This window comes from Falco peregrinus, chromosome 2, assembly GCF_023634155.1.
Source record: "Falco peregrinus isolate bFalPer1 chromosome 2, bFalPer1.pri, whole genome shotgun sequence".
NCBI lineage: Eukaryota > Metazoa > Chordata > Aves > Falconiformes > Falconidae > Falco > Falco peregrinus.
Window position 1 is genome coordinate 16,592,018 of NC_073722.1, and position 19,393 is coordinate 16,611,410.

Here is a 19,393-nt window from a genome sequence, read left to right on the forward strand (position 1 = left end):
AATTTTTTTTGTTTGTTTGTTTGATCGAGGCAGGCTTCTCAGAGACCTGCGGAAGGGAGTATTTTGGACAGGCAACAGGCTGGCAGAGGTGGAGAGCAGCACGTGCACACTGGGGTGCTGTGGGCAGGAGGGCCACAAAACCACCGCACAAAGCCGGCTCACCTTCCCGAAGCTGAGCAGTGCCTCCGCCTGACTTCACAAGCCGTGGAGACGAGGCGCTGCAGTGCACTCTGTAGGCAGGATACGACACTAATTGCAAGTTCTTTGTGTCATTCAAAACGCTGCACCGAAGTTAAGCACAGGTTAGCTAACATAATACGGCACAGATCAAAGCAGATGGCTAACTCATCTTTTGCTCGTGGGAAAATGAGGTTGAAATACTGAACGGCCCAGCTGCGCACACCAGCCTGGAGCTACTGTGAGGAGGGCAGCAACGCCAGACCCTACACCCCGCGGGCAGCATGGTTTACTAGCTCAGAACACTTTGATGAAGTTCATTCCTGACCCGCTCCATGACAGCAGAATAGCATGCCAGGCTGCAGCTGCCAAGTGTCTGCAGGCACACCGAGAAGTATAGTAATTCCCCTGTAACTGTTAAAATAGAAAACATTTTTTTTCAGTGTATGGAAAGATTTAAAATACAGAAAACCCCGCATGAGAAATACTTGTGCCTATGAAAAGCAGACATTACCAACGCTACGTAACCAAGACATGGCTTAGGAAGGCCACGAAAACTGCTTCTGTAACTACTGCTTAAGAGCACACTTATAACTAAAAACCTGAAAGAGTTCATGGAAGGGGTCAAACACCGTGAGCACAGACAGCTAAGTTCATCCGTAGAGCAGTTCCTTTTCTTTTACAACCAAAGATACCACTACTGGCAAATACGATGTCAATTCAGGTGCTCATCAGCCAAGGAACAGGGGAGCCCCGACTGCATCAAAGCCTGTTTTTTACTTGGAGAAAAACTGTTAGCCACCAGTGTTGGCACGTTATCAACTGCCAACATGACACCCCCCCCACCCCCACCCCCATTCTGTAGCATTACCAGCTAAGCAAAGTGTATAAAAATGGACTAAAGAATTAGTAAAATATTTCAACATTTGGGAATCTTAGGCTGTTTCTCACCACAGAAGGTTATGCTCTAGTAGTCCTTCCCTCCTCGGAGAAGATGATTTAAATTGGATTTTCATACTTCCTCCTCTTCCACTGTCCTTCATCCAGCACGACTTAAAATCATTCTTTTCTGTCTGCTTTCTCTATATTGGTACAGCCTATTCTATACACTGTCAAATTCTGCTGGCTTCTAAAATTGACACTTATAAAGCAAAAAAGAATAAAGGAAGACATAATTTCACCCTGCATCATCATGGATGACCATACTCAAAAACCGTTAACAAGCAACAGAAATTTACTCATCAGGATGATACAGAAACACGTTACTCACTAGTTACCACTCCCATGTTAAAAACATTTATTCAGCTGCAAATGTTGCGTCTTTCCAACAAACGCAAACCAGCTTTTTGGTGGTAAATAGCAGGTATTTATTTGAAATGAAAAAAATACTTCAGTACCTGAACTATTGCATTTAATCATGTATTGTTGTAACTGTGTTACTCTACCTTTTTGCATTGGAGACAAATATACAATGAACATTCAGATATCACAGATTGCACACTAGATAGTAAATCGTCAGGCCTTTTACGTAACCACCAAAAAACAGATATTGGATTCTGCAATATAGTACAAAATTCCACACTCCAGTCTTAGCCAGTTATCTTCAATTTTCTCCTGATGCTGTACAAATAAATGGCCATTTAACTAGGGCTTACAAGTTAATAACAGGACAAAAAAAATATACATTGCACTGACACAAAAAGTCAGCTGTGTTAATAGTCATGCAACAAGTAACCAAACTTGCTGAAATTAAAAATACTTTCTAAAAACAGTTTTAACTGCATAAGTATTTTATACACAGTTCATTTACTGAAACAAAAGGAGTCTTTAAATGATACAAAGCAAATATAAGTTTCTACCAATTTTATACATAAGAAAGTGCAAAATAACTTATCTAAAGTGTTTTGCTATTGAACTGATGAACGTCGGCTGGAGGCAGCCAACCCCCTCCCAGAAGCATGACATTACAGTTGCACACTACATACGAATGTTAAAGAGTACGTGAATAAGTATACTACAAAGAACAAGGCAGGAGAAGACGTGTGAGGTACTTGCAGAGGATACAGTCTACTAATGTTAGTGTACATGAGTATATTTTTGCTCAACAGATTTTTACATGGAAAACAAAGCAAGTATTTGCATTAGAAGCTTGAAAGAAATGGAAAAAAAACCCACTCCCAAGTGAACAAAACAGTTGCCCACAGCACCAGCTGCCAGAGGAAATATGAGCAGGTGTGTTTTTTCCCCTTCACCTCCTACAAGCAAGAACGTGGGTTTTGGAACAGTGCAACTAAAGAATAAAGTCAGAGGGCTGTGGTGATTCGGTTGCAAAATGTAAATCGGGACTAAGTTCTATGCTACAGGACCTGTAAAGAATAACGACCTTGGTTTGTTTAGTATGCTGCCCATCGTCGGAAGCGTAGCACACCACCCGTGTAACGGGCTCACACAGCCGAGAGCAGCTGCCTACCTCTTCACCGACGGCCCACCATCTCCACGACCCTGCGTTAGTACTATATGCCAACTGTTTTCTTTAGTGTTTGGATTATATCAGTGCTATTGCCATAAATAAATATTGTGTTTATTACGGTTTAATTACGTGTATTATTTAATACAAGTTCCAGTCCGTAGAAAAGAAGGCTTCCTTAAATTTGGGTTGGATTTGAAATCTGGAGGCAAGGGGAAGAAAACTCTGTGGACTCAAAGGCATTTCCGAGTTGTTAAAAGAGCCTTTTCTTCAAACCAAAAACGTTAAGGCCACTCGCCTGTCTTCTGAACTATGCTGGTTTCGCATCATTTTGGGAAGGGTGAAGGCAACGTTAGAGAGAACAGCTGAACACAGAAATTCCAGTGCTCCGCACATGCTTACTGAGGACCTCTTCTTGTTTTTAGGGACAAATCTGTCAGGGTAGCCATGCAGCCTGGCTACTTGGATCATCACTCTTTGGATCTAAAGGGATCTATTTGGGTCAGCTAATCTCAACAAACCTGCATTTACTCAACAGTGTGCAAGGGCTCTAGAGAAGCCTTTCTGTTCATTTGGGGACCTAGTATACATACCAAAACAGGAATATATCTCATTTTACAGACCAGCACATACATAATAAACAAACATGTATCAAAATACATATTTAACCTTCAGTGCATAAACATGTGATACCAGGGTAAATAGTAAGTGGTCAGGATTAACAAATTATTCACCGCTAGAAGCTCAAATCAAGGGAAGACAGGTGTACCCCCCCCAGTGCCAAGAACCTTCTGGAAGGAACTCACACCACCACAGAGGGCCTGGCATTTTCGACGGTGCCATTCTGATGACAGTGCCAGTTTTAACCGTTTGCTGTCCCAGGGCCACAGTCTGCCCAAACCATTCCAAGCGAAGGATAACCTCATCGTCTTGAGTGGAGGCACCCACTGAAGTACTAGCGGAGCAAAAGCAGGGCCACCTGTCTTCTGTTGGTTTGGGTCCTATCCTTACCGCTATTTAAAAGAATCCATTGTGAATAAATCTAGATCTAGATCAGTTTGTCACCCATTTACAAAATATATACACATACGTTAAAAAACAAAACCAAGCCAAACACCAGCCTGCCCCCTGCACCCCCACCCCCCCCCACCCCCCCAAAAAAAACCCACTGGCAAGACCTCATTCAGAAATTAAGTCCATGGGCCTATCTCTGATGCACATGTTCCAATCCCAGTGGGTTTCAGTGTCTCTACTTCCTCCCACATGTAGTGCAAAATAAATGACAGAGTAGTAAAAAAATACTGCGATTGAATTCATATTGGAACTTAAAAACCATAATGGAAATCTACTGCTGTCCTCAAGTTGATGTCATGTGCCGAAACATGAAGATAGCTCTTAGAAGCATTTCTGACATGACTAATATCACCCTGTTTTACAGCAATGCCTATTGTTCCAGAAGTTTTTTTGCAAACAAGCTACAGGACGACAGCGGTTAAATTTTACGCACAAGGAATTCATTCTGTACCTATATATGCAAGCCAACTGATATTGACTAAACAAGGTAAAAGCTGGTTCTTGCACTGCATGAATCAGCTGCTAATGAACATTAAGTAATTAACAAAACTGCAGCTCTGACATATGTATAAAAGAGGCCTTATTAAATATGAACAACACTGAGGTGGTAAATAGTTTGGTATAAAATGCAACACAAGTGTACAATTTAGTTCCTGGTTATCTTACAGCTAGAATAAAATACTCCAAGTCCCATTCTCAAAAAGTCTTTTTTTTTTTTTTTTTTTTGAAAAAATCTATGAATAGCCTTACTTAAATTAAGATACTGTGGGCAACTGAAAGAACAGACATGCACAGACTGGATTTTAAACAGAAATATGCATAATGCCTTCGAGTCTTCTGGTTTTGTTTTGTTTGTTTTTGTTTTTTGGTTTTTGTTTTTTGTTTTTTTTTAAAACATTCGTATTTAAATTGATAGATGAGATAAAGATGCCACACAAAGTATAGTGGTTAATCTGAAGTCCCATGTAACAGGCAGTTAAGTTCATATTTAGATAAAAAGGCCATTATACCTATTTACAATATACACAGTTGCTTGCGAAGAAGGCAGATTTACAACTATCTTCTAAAAAGCCTTCCCCTCCCCCTCCCCCCGATAAAGATAACTACCTCTACAAAAACAAGACAAGAACGGGTATTTAGGATAAGTGAGGATTTTCTCCATAGCCACGTCAACATAGGTTTAGGAGTTGACAGTTCTATTGGATTTGCGGTTATTAATCATGTCTTCCTGGGCCTTGCTCTTCTCTTAATTACGCTGTTAGCCTCATTTACCTTCTGTCAACACAAATCAATTCAATGATCCCTTTTTACTTTTAGTGCTTAAAACTCAGTATAAACCTAAGTGTAAACAGACAATATTCTAATCCCTTCCGATCACTGCGTGATACTCTCACTAGTTCTTGGAGCGACCACGGGGCTGGCTGGGGTCTCCGTTTGCCAGGACCCCATCAATTTCTGGGCCCCTCCTCTGAACCCCTCTCATGCTGCAGGTTGTAGAAGCAGTTCTGGCAGACTCTGACTGGTGATGAAATCTTCAGACGCTTGATTTCAGACTGAAACCTACTGCACCTGCAGAGGAAAACAAACATCGCTATCAACCCAGGTCTCCCCCCAACCTAGCCAGTCTCTATCGAGGTGTGGAAATTATCATAACGGTTTCAAATCGCAGAAAAGCGGCATTTAACTTGTATGATCCTCACAGAACCAACGCAACAGCTGCGTGAGATGTAGCTTAAAACCAGCTTAGTCTCTGAACTTTTGTCACCAGTTTAAGCTCAAAGTAGAGCTACAGAGATGAAACTAGAAATACCATTCCTGGCCCAGCGGACCAGACAGGAGAGACTTCCACCTGTTTCTGGGTAAGGGGAGCTCACACACATCCTGTGTGTCATACATCTTGCCATTTGAGGCTGCACGCTGCTGGCTCCTACATCAGCATTCCTTACAGTCCTGCACACCATCCATATTTTGACCAGGTTACTTGTAGACTGCCAAGAAAAACTAGCTGCTGCCAAAGAAGTTTGTTTGGCTGTTTGGGGTTTTTTTGGTGGTTTGTTGGGGGTTTTTTGGGTTTTTTTGTTTGCTTGTTTTGTTTTGTGGGTTTTTATTTCACTAAGTTCATTTGTCTAAAGCTTTTCCCAGATGGGCAACCGGGAGGTTTTCAAAGCTGCAAGCAGATTTCATTCTCTCCTCATATCTGTCTTGCTAACTGGATTTATAAAGGGGCTAGTCTGTCTTTTCTAATCCCTCGCTGGAAGTTTTGAGAGTTCTGATGTTTTTTTCTTCACCAGTTCTGTTTTGGCAAGGGAAACCTCAGTCTTTCAGCAGAGTTCCATGGTATGCAACAGCTTTACCCAGCCTAAAATCCTGTACGGAAAAGAGCCCAAAGGAGACCATTGGCTGACTTACTTCTGACAGAAGAGCTGCCCACAGTTCCTGCAATGGTGACGCCTCTCAGTGAGCGAAAAACGGACCGAGCAGCCCGAACAGCTGTCTCCCCCCTCGTCCTTCACCCAGTGATCGGCTGCAGATCGGCCAGGCTGATCGCTTACGGACCAGCTGAACACCCTGCCTCGACCATCCCCAATAAGAATTCTGCTGTGATCTCTGTAAGAAAAAAACAAAAGCTTTCTTGCCACAACTCTGTCAGTAACACACAGACATCGATGACCAGTTTTACATGCCACAATATGTAAAACCACTGTCATAGTAATTAATGCACAAATTAGGCTGGTATGACTGAGAACCGAAGCTGTAACAATACACTATGTAACATCACGCAGCTGAGTAAGGCTACTTATTTTAGCAGTTTTTTAAATCTCAGTCCTTGAACACGGCTGCCCTAACCAGAAGTACCACAAAACAGCATTACGCAAAGAACAGCGGCTGCTTCGTACCGCTTCCCACTGACAACACTGAAAACATGTTTTAAGCAATCGCTCGCGAGCTACTCACTTAGAGATGCCAAGTGCAGTGATTTCTGCTGGATGTGCGTTGTCTTTGCGATCAAATGCCGTGTGCATAGTTAGTTTGCTTCTAAACACCAACTGACGCTCCCATCTGTATCCTAAAAAGAAGTAGGAGGGGAAAAAGCAAATTTGCTTGTTCTTGGTTTTGTTTTCTCTTCCCCCAACATACAGGTATGTGTGACTTTCTAGAAAGAAAAAACCTCCCCTCAGAGATCACTCTCTATGACTCAATTTCCACTCAGGGAAAACCTATTTTTCAACTGATTCCCAATGCATGTAAGAAAGGAAAGGATACAAAACAACGAACAGAGCCTCCCATGTCCCTAAGTCCATCTGGGAGCTGCAGAGGATGGTGACATGCAGGGAGGCCCTGTACCAAAGCCTGACAGAGGTGGGATAGCTTCCTTTTTTATTTTAATTATTTTATTTTATTTTTAAAGTGAAGACTCAGATTTCCAACTATCATTAATTTTCTTTATGAAAGCTCCTACGATGCTGTGTTTTGAGTATGTGACTAAACCAGTTTTGATGGCATACCAGCGTTTTGGCCATTGTTCAGCAGTACTTGCAGAGTGTCAAGGTTTTCTTTTTTTCACTGCTCTGCCCCGCACTCCCCGTCAGGAATTTGGAGGTGCACAGTAAGTTGGGAAGGGACACAAGCTGGACAGCTGACTCAGACTGAGAAAGGGATATTCCACACTGTGTAACATCATGCTCAGCAATCAAACTGAGAAGAGTTTTTTTTTGGGGAAGGCAGCCATTCGCTCAGAGACTGGCTGGTCATCATTCTGCTTGTGGGAAGTGGCAAAGCCATTGCCTGTGCATCACTTCCTTTGTCTTCCTCTTTCCTTGGTTTATTAGACTATCCTTACCTCGACTCACAAGCTCCTTTCCTTTTCCTCTTTCTATTCTCTCCACCATCCTGCTGCAGGGGTGTTGTGGTGGGTGACTGGCTTAACTGCCAGCCAGGGTAAAGGGACCACAGCTTCTCAGGAAAAGCTTGAACACCACGCGATATTTACACACCAATTTTTCTCTTTACCAACCATTTCGGAATTTATCAGCCACCCCTGCTCAGAGCTGCACAGACAGAGACAGACTGCCTCACGGGTCAGTGCTGAAAGCACCTTTATCTGACAGAGGAGGCGTGCCCCATTTCTTTTACCTGGTTTAAGCTTGCTGTAGTGCCGTGCTTCAGCATAGCCGGGGTGCGGGTGGTTAACCTGAGCGTGGGGATGCATTTTTGCTTGCCCCTCAGAATAATTCACAAAGATAAAGCCATCCTTCTCATCCAAGCTGAGCTGGTCTGACCAACGCCTGGAGTCATCAGAGCCACTGTCTGCTGACCACGCTGCCGCTGCTCTGTTTGATGACGACCTCGGCCTGTGGCTGGTGCTTATGGGTTGACTCTGGCTCTCCTGCAGTTTCATGTCCTGGCCAATGCATGGATCATCTGCCTCAGAGTCACTGCTGTCCTCTTCGTGGGCTTCCTGCCCTGGATTCACCCAACAGGAGAGAAGATGTTAGCAAGGCTGCTTTGAGCCTGAGCTTTTTCCCTATGCTGCCGCTACGCTACCTACAACCCAGCAGGTACCACCACAGCATGACTAGAGGGAAAGTGCATGCAGGCATCTCAAAGCCTTTGCAGAGAGTCATCTCCTGCCAGGAATCACACTATTCATCTTTTTTGCGCTGGTCTGTCAGAAAACAGCACTCTTTAGCTGAAGCTATTTCCTATGATAGGCCATCTGAGTCAGGCTACCACAGACATAACGAGTGGTATTTTCAAAACCGCTCATTAGCAAACCAAACCCTGCTGCCTTTCGGCAAAATGTACACAAGCAAGCACAGTCAGTCATGCTGAAACTCTGGCTGACTGAGAAACAGAATGCAGATTTGCTAATAAAAGGGTTTGTTAATACAAAAAAAGCAACTGCCGAAGATACTTATATTCCTAGTGACACTGAAGAAAAGAACTGTATTTATACAATAATTACTAATGAGTATTATGAGATACAGATTCAAATCCAGATCGTATCTTCAATATGAAGAGGGCAAGAGGAAGATGAGAAGGCTAAAAGGAACACCCATCAAGAATGGACCAGCATCTTCCAACAGGGGAAAGTGATATGGCCAGCACTGCTTGTCTATACAGCACACTGTTCCATCAGTAAATATAAATTATTTTTTTTTGACTCTGATGTTATGCTGTAATTCCATAAAAGAAAATATCTAGCTTTTGGACAACAGTAGCATCCATTGGGTCCACTGATAACAGAAACCACCACACACAGAGCAGTTCAATCTTCACAGATGAAAAAGCTATGATGGGCATGATTTTTCTTTTAGCAATATGAAACTACTGTAAGGAAGATGGTGAACAATGAACTCAGTTGCTCTATTTGTTATGCCCGGCTGGATGTCTATTGTCTTCTGAGACAAAATCCCCATTGTCCATTCTGCACTGTATAACCACAGGTATATAACCTGTATAACCTGTGTATAGCAAAGATCAGATGACAATACACCTGTCAGGAGACATACCTATTTGTGCTTCCTGACAATCCTCTTGCATTTCCAGCATCTCCACAGGCTCTGGAGCTGGTGTTTCTGGTACTTGCAGGAACTCCATCCGCCAGAACTGGAGAGAGAGGGGATAAGAAAGTGGCACATCCTGAACACTTAGCTTTCTTCTGAGCTACTTCTAGAGTGGAGATGGCTTATTAGAACCGTGCATTTGCACTGCTAGAACAAGAGGCAGGTCACGTGATACCTGTTTTTGGCAGCTAGATACTGTAAGAGGACATCTGTGTTCATGCCTGAATCACAAATGAGCAAGTCTTGTGCTGTTATTTAACATTTTAGCTGTTCAAATAAAAAACCATCCCCTCCGCACAGCAATCTGACCAGCAAACTCCAGTTAAGGCAGACTCAGGACTGCACACAGTACTGAAAATGGGGTTAGACTCGCAGTGATCAGGGATGTCACCAAGTTCCTCTTTCCTTTTCAGGCAGCAAAATGAATTGTCTCAAGGTGCATACCACAAGAGTGGTGAATGAAAACTACAATCTACAGGCAGGAAAGCCAGTGATCAAAAAGTGACCAAAAGAGAGCAGGAAGGAAAAATGTATGCTGCTGACTATCACTAGTTACTACATCACAATGGCTGCATCAAAAAGGAGAAGGAAAACTGGAAGACTGCATAGGAATGTCAGCTCACTGAAAAAGTTTTCCATGAATCTTCAGTGTTCATCTAACATGTGGACAGGATACAGCATACCACCCTGTGCAGAGATGGCACGGCTGGTTCCAGCACCAAAAGCAGTCTGCATTGCCTACCCAGCCTGGACTCCCCTCCTTCCTGCAGGGCTAATTGTGCAGGTGGAACGCTCAAGTGCAGCAGGTCTGCTTCTGGGACTGGCCAGGGCATGGTGTTGGATAGACATGACTTCTCTAACTACTACTACTAAGGCATAAACTTAATTTTTCCAAGCAGTGATTCCTGGTACTTACCCGGACAACTCCATCTGAATGTCCTGTTACAATGACGTTCTGGGTATCCCACTCATTCATCTCAGACACAAAACAACACATTATTTGCTGGCTCCGGCCAGTGAAAGTGTTTACGCTTGCAGTAGGGCTGCCATTAATGCTCCATACATGGATGTAAGTGCCAGCACATGACACAATATCCCCCTGCAAAGACAAATAACACTTCTGTATTTCAACACAAGACTCAGGTTTTCTTCAGCAAAAATATAAGCCACGTTGATTTATAAGCCAGCTTCAGTCACCAAGCCTGGCACTTTTCAGGAAGTTCTATTCAAGCTGAGTTTGGCCACTTAAACAAATCTTTAGGATGATATGCATTTTTTTTTTAATTGTACATAGAAAACCACACTTAGTAACACTCTGTTCTATTTACAGCACACAATGAGTAGACCAGTTCCTCCACTTCTCACAGCATAACAATCCAACAGTGTATTTTCAGTACTTTCCCTTCTTGGTTTTCAAAGGCTTTGCTCATGTTGCCTCTGCTCTTTTTCACAAACATGTACCACTTTACACTTCATTTGCTTCCTCATTAGGAAAAGAGCAAGAGATGGTCCAAACTAGTGCATAGGGGAAACACGAGCTGCAGTCTAAAACACTGGCAACACTACAATCATGAGACTACTAGCAGCTAATAAACTGTACCTCTTGCTACCTCCTCCTTGCATTACAGCCCCATTTTGTCTTGCTTTCAGCCACTACTATTGCTTCAGTTGCTACAAGGTCCATCCAGCCCTGACGGACCAGGTACATAAAGTTTCAAGTTGGGCAAATCCTTTCTGATATGTACGGGAGCTGGATAAGCGGCAGCCCATAACTTATAGGACTGCCACAGAGACAAGCTTTTAGGGCATGTCTGTTTCCACTATGATTATCACTGCAGCTTCATCCAAAGCATCTTCCGTCTCCTTTAAATTAAGCGTAAAAGAACAGAAGTCAATCAAGATCACATAGAAATCTTTTCTTAGCTCCTGTGGTAGGTTTGACAACCCACTTTGAATGCCACACTAGCTATACTGCTGCCAGCACTGTCAATAAGCTCTTCTGAGCTCAAGCCACTCTGCATGGAATAAACACACGCGTGCCTCTGGAGAAACGACGCACCCTAAACCAGCTAGTTACTTTTCAGACAAGTTATACAAGTTTTGCCAAACTAACAGAAGAGCCTAGCTTTTTCTTTGGTTTAACAATTTCTGACACTTGTTACTGTTCCCGCTGCACATTGCTGAATGGGATTTGTTTCTTACCGTTAATTCATTTATACAGAGTGCTGAAACTGGGGCCTTGTGACCTCGAAGCTGTGTTAGAAAAGACAGTTTATTCAAATCCCAGATGATGCAGGTGCGATCCCGTGATCCACTCACAATGATGTGATAAGCTAGAGAAGCTGTGAGGCATGTGACAGTGTCAGTATGACCCAGTAACGCCTGCAAAACAAAAGTCAGGAGGAACAAGCTGCAATCAGGAGAGAGCACAAAAATGACTACATTAAATGCACTTACATTAATGTCTTACTGAAAGATGCAACTGACTTACAAATCCTGAGCTGGCAATTATTTTTGTAACTGAAAGTGATAGGAGTAATATTTTTTCCCCATTTAAAAAGTACTCCCACAAAACCAAATTTCAAGGGTCTAATGTTATATAGCCGCCTACTGAAAAAAAACACCTCCAAAAATGTATGGAACAGGAATCTAGAATGCAGTCAGATTACTGCAGTTTACTCGGTTACAAATCACTGTCTAAGTGAAATGGCCTTCAATATGCTGCCCTGAAATTTAAGGGATGGTGTTTTATCTTGCACTGGTTTTAAAAAAACACTTTGGAAACACAGCTTTGGACAGTTGTTGGAGACCACACAAGGGAAGTTACTAAATATTTCTCTAAATTCCTTTTCCCTTAAGTTTGAGTGGAAGCTTTCCTCTGGAAAAGTCCTACTATCAATGCGCCAACAGGAACAGGAACATGTAACAATAATATGTAACAATCTAGCTACCTATAACAATGAATCACAGCTTCTAGTATATTTTGAGGTAATTGTTTTGGGGTTTTTTTTGTGGGTGGGTTTTGTGGTTTTGGCTTGGTTGGTTTTTTTTTAGCAAACATGCAAGACTCAGTCTGGACTTAGCTACAACTGATTTTAAAGCACAGGTGCTTTTTTTTTTAGATTAGAAGTTGATGTTCTGAATTAACAAAGCAAGAAAAGCTTCAAGTGATCCTGAACTCGTATACTCTGCTTCACAAACATCACTGCCAGAAAAAGCAAGTTTTGCACACAAGCGTAATTTAAATATATACATCACACAAGTGTAATTTAAAACAAAAAAATATCAAAAAGGAAATTGAACCTTAAGACAGTCTCCTTCACTGCCCTCCCTGACACAGACGGAGGTATTTTACGTACAACAATACAATAAATCAGATGATCTCACAAAACATGCCTGTATAATTTTGGTAAGAATACTACCAAATTCTCCGTCTCTCCGAAGAGCTCCTTGTGATCAACCACCCTTAAGAACGATGTCATTTTGAAAACAGATTTTGCCTGCTTTCAATGCAGATCAGTACCCCGACTCCTCAGTTCCCCAAAGGTCTGCTGGACTTGTGGTTTCAAAGCTTATTATGTGAGCAATACCCTTTTCATGATTTTTTTGATCCTGTAACATCATTTACGTAAAAAGCATCTTTACTGTATTTTACCTGTTTCAGTGTGAGGGCTTTAGCTTTTTCTTTGGACATGCCCATTTCCCACACACACACCGCTGTACTTGTTCCTCCAGTGATAACCAGTTTGGGGTTGGGGCAAATGGCACACAGTATCTGACCCCATTCTGACAAACATTCATAAACAATTACTGCCTAAAAATAAAGAAAACAAAGAAGAATTGCTCTCAGGATTAGCGTTTGGTAGGATAAAAATAAAAACCCGAGTGCCACCCTGCACGCTGGACCATTGCGTAACTCAGAGCTGCTACATGCAGTTTTTCCTCAAACAGAAGCAATTCCAGCCTCTGCCATTAGATGCCTCCCAAGAGATGAGCTTTAACTGCATAGATTTAATTTAATTATGTTTTGCAGACCCGGTAAAAAATTATTATTAATTGGTTTACGTCATTCTGCCAGCGTTCTGATGAAGGCCACCAGATAGGGAGCAATAAAACATACACAGTCCAAGATTATTTCATTCACACGTGAAACAGATTTCCATTGTTAGATCTTTTTTCACTATTGAATACTAATGGCTTTTGGTGCATTCAGCACTGAAACAAATTTCAGATTACAAACCTTGTCTGACTCGTAGGTACCCAGTCTACAGCTGAGGTCTGCATAGCCCCAAGCAAAAGTTTTATTCCATGTAGGTGGGATGAGAACCTTATTCTGTTCTACTGCCAGAATGCCTTTATCAGTACACACGATCTGTCCCACAGGCTCCTTGAGCTCTAAAAGAGAAGATGGGGTTATGTTTTATTGCTAGGCCAGGCAAATACTATCAGATCCCATTAAATACCTGATGCTCTGCAAAGGCAGGATCTCTGTACTGGATATGTTACACACATCTTTGTTTCAACTGCGATGATGGCAACTTTCAGTAAGTTCGTAACAAATGCAGGGCTAAGCTAAGCACCATCAGCAGTGGCGAGAACACCCTGAGTGTCCCAGACAGCTCTGATCCCACATGCAATGCTGCAGGTGTTCTTCAGACAAGACGTGTGTGGTCATTAAAAGTGACTGTACCATTTTCAGCACAAGCAAAAGTAAATTTCTGGTATCGATTCCAACATCTCGGCCAAGCGTTCCCACAGGCTACATTCCTAACTAAAGCCCATGGTGTCCTACCTGTTTTTCCCCAAGCTTTGCAAATATAGATGAGTGCTTTCTAAATTCCTGTCTTACTACAGCGCAGCCTTACTATGTCCTGTGTAATAGTATGTCCTTCTCTCTTTACAGCAGGCAGGCACAGATTCATTTGACCAACTAGGAAAGACATCACCATATAGCATTTACCTGCCTCACAGACAATTAATTTTTGTTCGGTCCAATGTCAGATATGAAGCCAAACCCCACCATTTTTGTTTCAGTACAGCTATCAAACACCACCTTTCCTGGCAACACTTCTATTTCTTGGCACTAAAAGAATAATAAAGAATCCTTCTGCTACAAAAATCACAAAAATTGAGGCTATCGCAGGTCCAAAAGCAATGTAACCTGAATATCGTTTGTTAAATTAAAACTTTAAAGAGGTGCTTGGGCCCAATTTTATCCCTCTTTTAAAAAACTTATATTAAACCAGCACAGGTGTGGTGCTTCCCAAGTACATTTTAAGGTAGCTAAGAACATAATCCTACAGCTTAGGGTATTTTAAATTTGTTTTTCTCACAAAAGTACAGGCATTAAGAATATTAGAACCAAGCAAAACATGGAAAAGGATGATCTCGTTGAAACTCTGAATGCTCTGGCAAAGAAAGAGGAATAATTACTGCAGTTTTACAGTTTACCTTTCACTGGGGCAAGGGATGGCCGCAAGTTGTCCAAATGATGGAAAAAAATCTTGTCACCTGTGGAACCAGGGGGCACAGAGGTTCCCACAGCCTCCCCATTCAGTCGGCTTCTAACACGCTTTGGTGGGTGTGGTTTTTTAAAGAGCTGAAGTTCATAAAAAAATTGATTATCATCAAAAATTATAGGTTTACAAGAGCACAAGCTTAAAAAGATCACCAGTATGTCCAATTCACCTTCTAAAAATTTTGCAGTTAGCAAACGGTACTTAACTGTTCTCAGTATTCACTACTAACTTATGTCAACTATTTCAGTAAGACTTCAACAAATCATGTGAAATCCAACAAGGATATAATAAGCAAAGTATTTTTAAAGCTACCTCCAGTTGCAAAAGCAGTTGAAGTAAAGCAAGCAAAAATCCCCAAGTTGACGCATAACACAGTATTAAACTCTAACTTAGGCCAAACCCAAAGCTAATTTTTGGCTTTGAAACAAACTGTGTCCCACAAACAGCAGCTCACGCACTTGGAGGCGGCCAGGCTACCAAAGAACAGAGTAACAGCATAGGTGGGCATGTAATTGGACTGCATACGACAACCATATAAAAGAAACACATCTTCAAACCTGATTATCTTCTGCCTAGCTTTTCATTATGAGTGATTGAATTTCAGTTTTACTGCTTCAGTGACCATTCCTGGTATCTCAGATAGCGTTAAACAAGCTGATCATCACTTCTAATAAGTCATGTTCATCAATGACACACGCTATGGCTTATCACGTGATAAATTCATAATAAACGTCTTGGATGGTAGGTGCTACGTACTGTAACATTTAATAAGCATTGAATGTATGTAAGATTTTGATTACTCTTTTGCAGAAAGGTTATTACAGCACTGAAAGGAAAACTGAAATTCCAAGGCTCAAAGTTATTTTCCTTACAGCCCTTTGAGATGTTACACGTTTGCCTATCCAAAGCAGAAGAAACATGCATAAGCCTGAGGCAGTTGAGCTAGGAACATGCACACATGTTCCTACCGCTTGCACCTACGCTCTGGGTACAAAGGGTAACAACAGGCCTATGTGCCACAGCTCTCCCTGAGCTACCACATGCCTCCCATCTAGCTGGGCTACGAGAATATGGAGAAGGCACATCATATACTGTTCACGTGGACAACTGATCTCAAAAAAAGCCAATGCCAGCAAGAAAACAACCCACCCTCTTTGCTCCTTTGAGCGACTTCTCCTCTGGCTTACTAATTCTGCTCTGCCCTTCCAGGCTGTGGCATCTTGGGACCCTCACAGAGCCTGCGAGGGCCCTCTTCCAAATGCAGTACCAGCTCTGAAATGTTTTGCAGCACAACTTTTTAACATGGGAAACAGAACCTCCAGGTGCATTACTAGTGGAAGAGATGGGTTAAAGAAGATGTAGCCCTCATGTTACATCTCCATGCAACAAAGAAGTAAAAAAGTGCACAGCAGACACGTCACTGAGATAGCCTGCCGTAGATCCCCTGGGGAAAGTCACAGAGGGTCACAGCAAAACTCTAAGGTTACATAAAAACGTGCTCCAAGAGCACTCACCACCACAAATGACTTAAGGAAGGAGGTCTGAGTTTCACAAATTTATTGCAGTCTGCCCATTTCCTCTAGCAAAGCATCATGCAGTTTCTGGTAGATCTCATCACAGGTCTGTACCTAACAGGCATTTGAAGATTCAGGCAGACGTCCAAAATCAGCTGCAATGCTCTTCCACCGCCCTGCTCTCAGCCCCAGTCTTTACCTGCTTTAGCTGAGCTATGTCTGATTCTCATCACAATGCAGTGATTGGTTATTGCTTTAGAGGATAAAGCCCTACACCCACTACATATCTAGATTATTGAGAGAGAGCAAGGAGAAAAATGGCAAAAAGCAACCACAGGGGATAGATGAGCAGTTCTTAGCCTTCCTTCCAAGCAATGAGACACAGGCAGCTGTTAGAGGGTCCCCACAGGAAACATCCTGTGGCTGTCCTGGAACGTTATGTGCTGCTGTAGTCTAGTTTCCCGCACATGGGTTGGGTTCCCAGTGAACTGCTGAAGGTTATCTGTGAGTTTCCACCAGATCTACACTGCAAAAATTCACCAATGACATCTAAAAGTTTCACTGGACAGGAAAAAACCCCTAAAGAAATGCCTGAGAGAGAGAAAGAGAGAGAGAGAGAGAGAGAGAGAGAAACCCTCCATCTGCCCAAAAAACTAATAATCCACACAGTAAAACTTTAGATCGAATATTGCATTTAATACTTCAATGCAATCTCTCAAAGAGAACACAAACTTTAAAGCTGCACCAAAACCATGTCTATACTAATCCTTAACTATAGCTGTCCTACAAGATTCAGTCTTCTTCATTTAAATTTTGAGGTTTTTTCCAACACGTTCTCCAAATAAAAGATGTGGGCAAGCCCTACAGAGTGCCAAGAGACCGGTGTAAAAAAAGGAATCATAAGTTATTATAGAAATTCCTTCATTACAGGGAAACTTAAAATACCTAAGCACCAGGCAATACTTTGAAGTTGCACTTTCACTGCTCCCCTCTGACTTTGCAGCGGGAACATACTTTTTTGTTTTTGATGCTGATTTTTAGAGTTGAACCATAACTCACTTTGCCTTTACTTTAAAGGTGGAAAGAGGAAAGAAAAAGAAAAAAAAGAAGACATTTCTATTATCAAGGAAAGCCCAAAGTTGATTGTTGTTGCATTTATGATGGAAATGTGACTTCACATCATTGGAAGAATATTTATAGAACACACTCCCAGGTAGTTTCACTCTTAAAACTTTCCCATTCTATATTGATACATTTCAATTTGACTGTCACCTGGAAAATAAGAATTATATGATGGGTATACCTGCTTTGGTATCTGTCCAAAGTTATTAATGAATCCTATGGTAGCTGTCTCTTTTAATGGATCATTGATGTTATATATGTCCACTTGCCCCTCATAGAAGAGATGATGAAAGACATTTACAGCTTCTACTGCAGCAGGACCTTGCTGTTTATAGCCAAAGATCAAGTCAATCCACTCATGCAGATGTGCACTCACAAAGTCACATTCCAGAGCCTGAAATTCAAAGGGCATGCATTAAAACTAGCTGTATCCCGTCACCAGTTGAGTCTACTACACCTGCCACAAAGAAAAATGCAGAATATATTTTGACATATCCTTGTTATGTTTTGATAAAGCCTTGCTTCAAGTACTCCCTAGCCAAAAAAGAAGGGGAGGAAACACCAGTTCTACAGACCTTTGCAACAATTAGCCATCAGCCCCGAATTCACGGACTGGCTAGTAGCTGTAACTGCACAACTCAAGCTTAGATTAATATGCAGTGCAAAGTCCCAACTGATGTTTTCTGTTGCCATTATTAAATTACAAATTACCTCCCGATGAACTCTGATAAATTCACGAGGATCTCCTTTTGCCCATGGGGGTAGTATTACATCACCAAGTTTAGTGCCATTTTGTTTGCAACCTATTAAGAACAAAAGAAAACAAAACAATTGGAGAGAAGCATTGAAACTGAACTGCAACAATGGTGAAAAAAGCATTAAAATATATCAAATTCTAACACCTTTCCTTTAAGAAAAGCAAGCCACTTCAGTCTTTTCTTTAAAATACTGTGTCATTTTTAAATGTCAGGCAATAAAAAATGAAAAAATCTGCCTCAGTTGCTCATGCTTGCAGGAGGAAGAATTAAAATATTCTTTTCTAAGACTTGAAGATGTGACAGTGTTTCAGCACCCGCTCTTCAAAACAAACATTACCTTTCTAGCTAGAAGCATAAATTAGATTATGCCTCCTCAGCCTTCACAACTTTACCATGCACAGTCTGTACTCACAACCTTTATGTTTCCCCATCAAGTGCTCTTGGAACATCAATATTTTGTCTTTATTCTTCTATTTAAGTAAATTTCTGCTTTTCTCTCCCTGCCATGGGAAAGACAGACCCACTACTGCAGTGTGTGAAAGTTAATGAAAACAAGAGCCAGTAAAATAGCTTTCTGCAACCACTGCACAACCAGAATCTTGTTATGTTAGTTTAGCTTGCACATAAGCAGCCAACCCTGCTAACCGGGAACTGCTACCATAGCAGCTGTCCATTTTGTACCCAGAAAAATCAGCACAGCAAGGTTAATTCTCTTATCTCTTTCAGATATCCTTGTTCTTATTCTATGAGGAAAACTGGAATAAATGTGCTAGCCCAAATTTAAGAAAGGACATAATTTCCTGTATTTGGCACCTGTTTAGCATGTATATAGCAATGGCATGTCAACAGAGTATATTTTGAAGAAAATAAATCCCAGTGCAAGACAGTGTAACAGCAAAGTGCACTGAGAAGCCTTGGTGGGGAACAGTATTTCATCCCAGGATTTATTTTCTTCACCATACAAACATTCTGTACCAAAGAACAGAATTATTGTTTTACCCATGAGAATGGCTACACATCACAGAGTACAGGCTAAATATTCATATCCTAACAGCAAAGAGCTAACTGGCATTCCCAACAGGCTTCACACCCAAGGATATTGGTGATTCCCCTGGGCACGATCTGGCCACATACATTGATCTGGGTCCTGATAGCCCCTTTCCCACTCTTAACATTAAACAGTGACATGTTGTGA

General features: G+C 41.8%; 1 protein-coding gene across 4 annotated transcripts in view; it reads right to left on the reverse strand.

The window, feature by feature from the left end:
• Positions 1-1,520: 1,520 nt before the first annotated feature.
• The window catches only part of WDFY3 (WD repeat and FYVE domain containing 3), a 185,231-nt gene continuing 167,358 nt past the window's right edge, over positions 1,521-19,393 (reverse strand). For all 4 annotated transcript variants that reach the window (XM_055796848.1, XM_055796846.1, XM_055796847.1 and 1 more), the window contains 12 exons: positions 18,152-18,243; positions 17,622-17,834; positions 14,737-14,884; positions 13,526-13,680; positions 12,941-13,099; positions 11,488-11,667; positions 10,202-10,384; positions 9,232-9,328; positions 7,853-8,182; positions 6,674-6,785; positions 6,128-6,325; positions 1,521-5,287 (listed from right to left, as the gene is read on the reverse strand). In XM_055796848.1, coding sequence (XP_055652823.1) covers positions 5,167-5,287; positions 6,128-6,325; positions 6,674-6,785; positions 7,853-8,182; positions 9,232-9,328; positions 10,202-10,384; positions 11,488-11,667; positions 12,941-13,099; positions 13,526-13,680; positions 14,737-14,884; positions 17,622-17,834; positions 18,152-18,243 — 1,988 coding nt within the window. In that variant the 3' untranslated portion in view covers positions 1,521-5,166. The remainder of the gene's footprint in view (positions 5,288-6,127; positions 6,326-6,673; positions 6,786-7,852; positions 8,183-9,231; positions 9,329-10,201; positions 10,385-11,487; positions 11,668-12,940; positions 13,100-13,525; positions 13,681-14,736; positions 14,885-17,621; positions 17,835-18,151; positions 18,244-19,393) is intronic.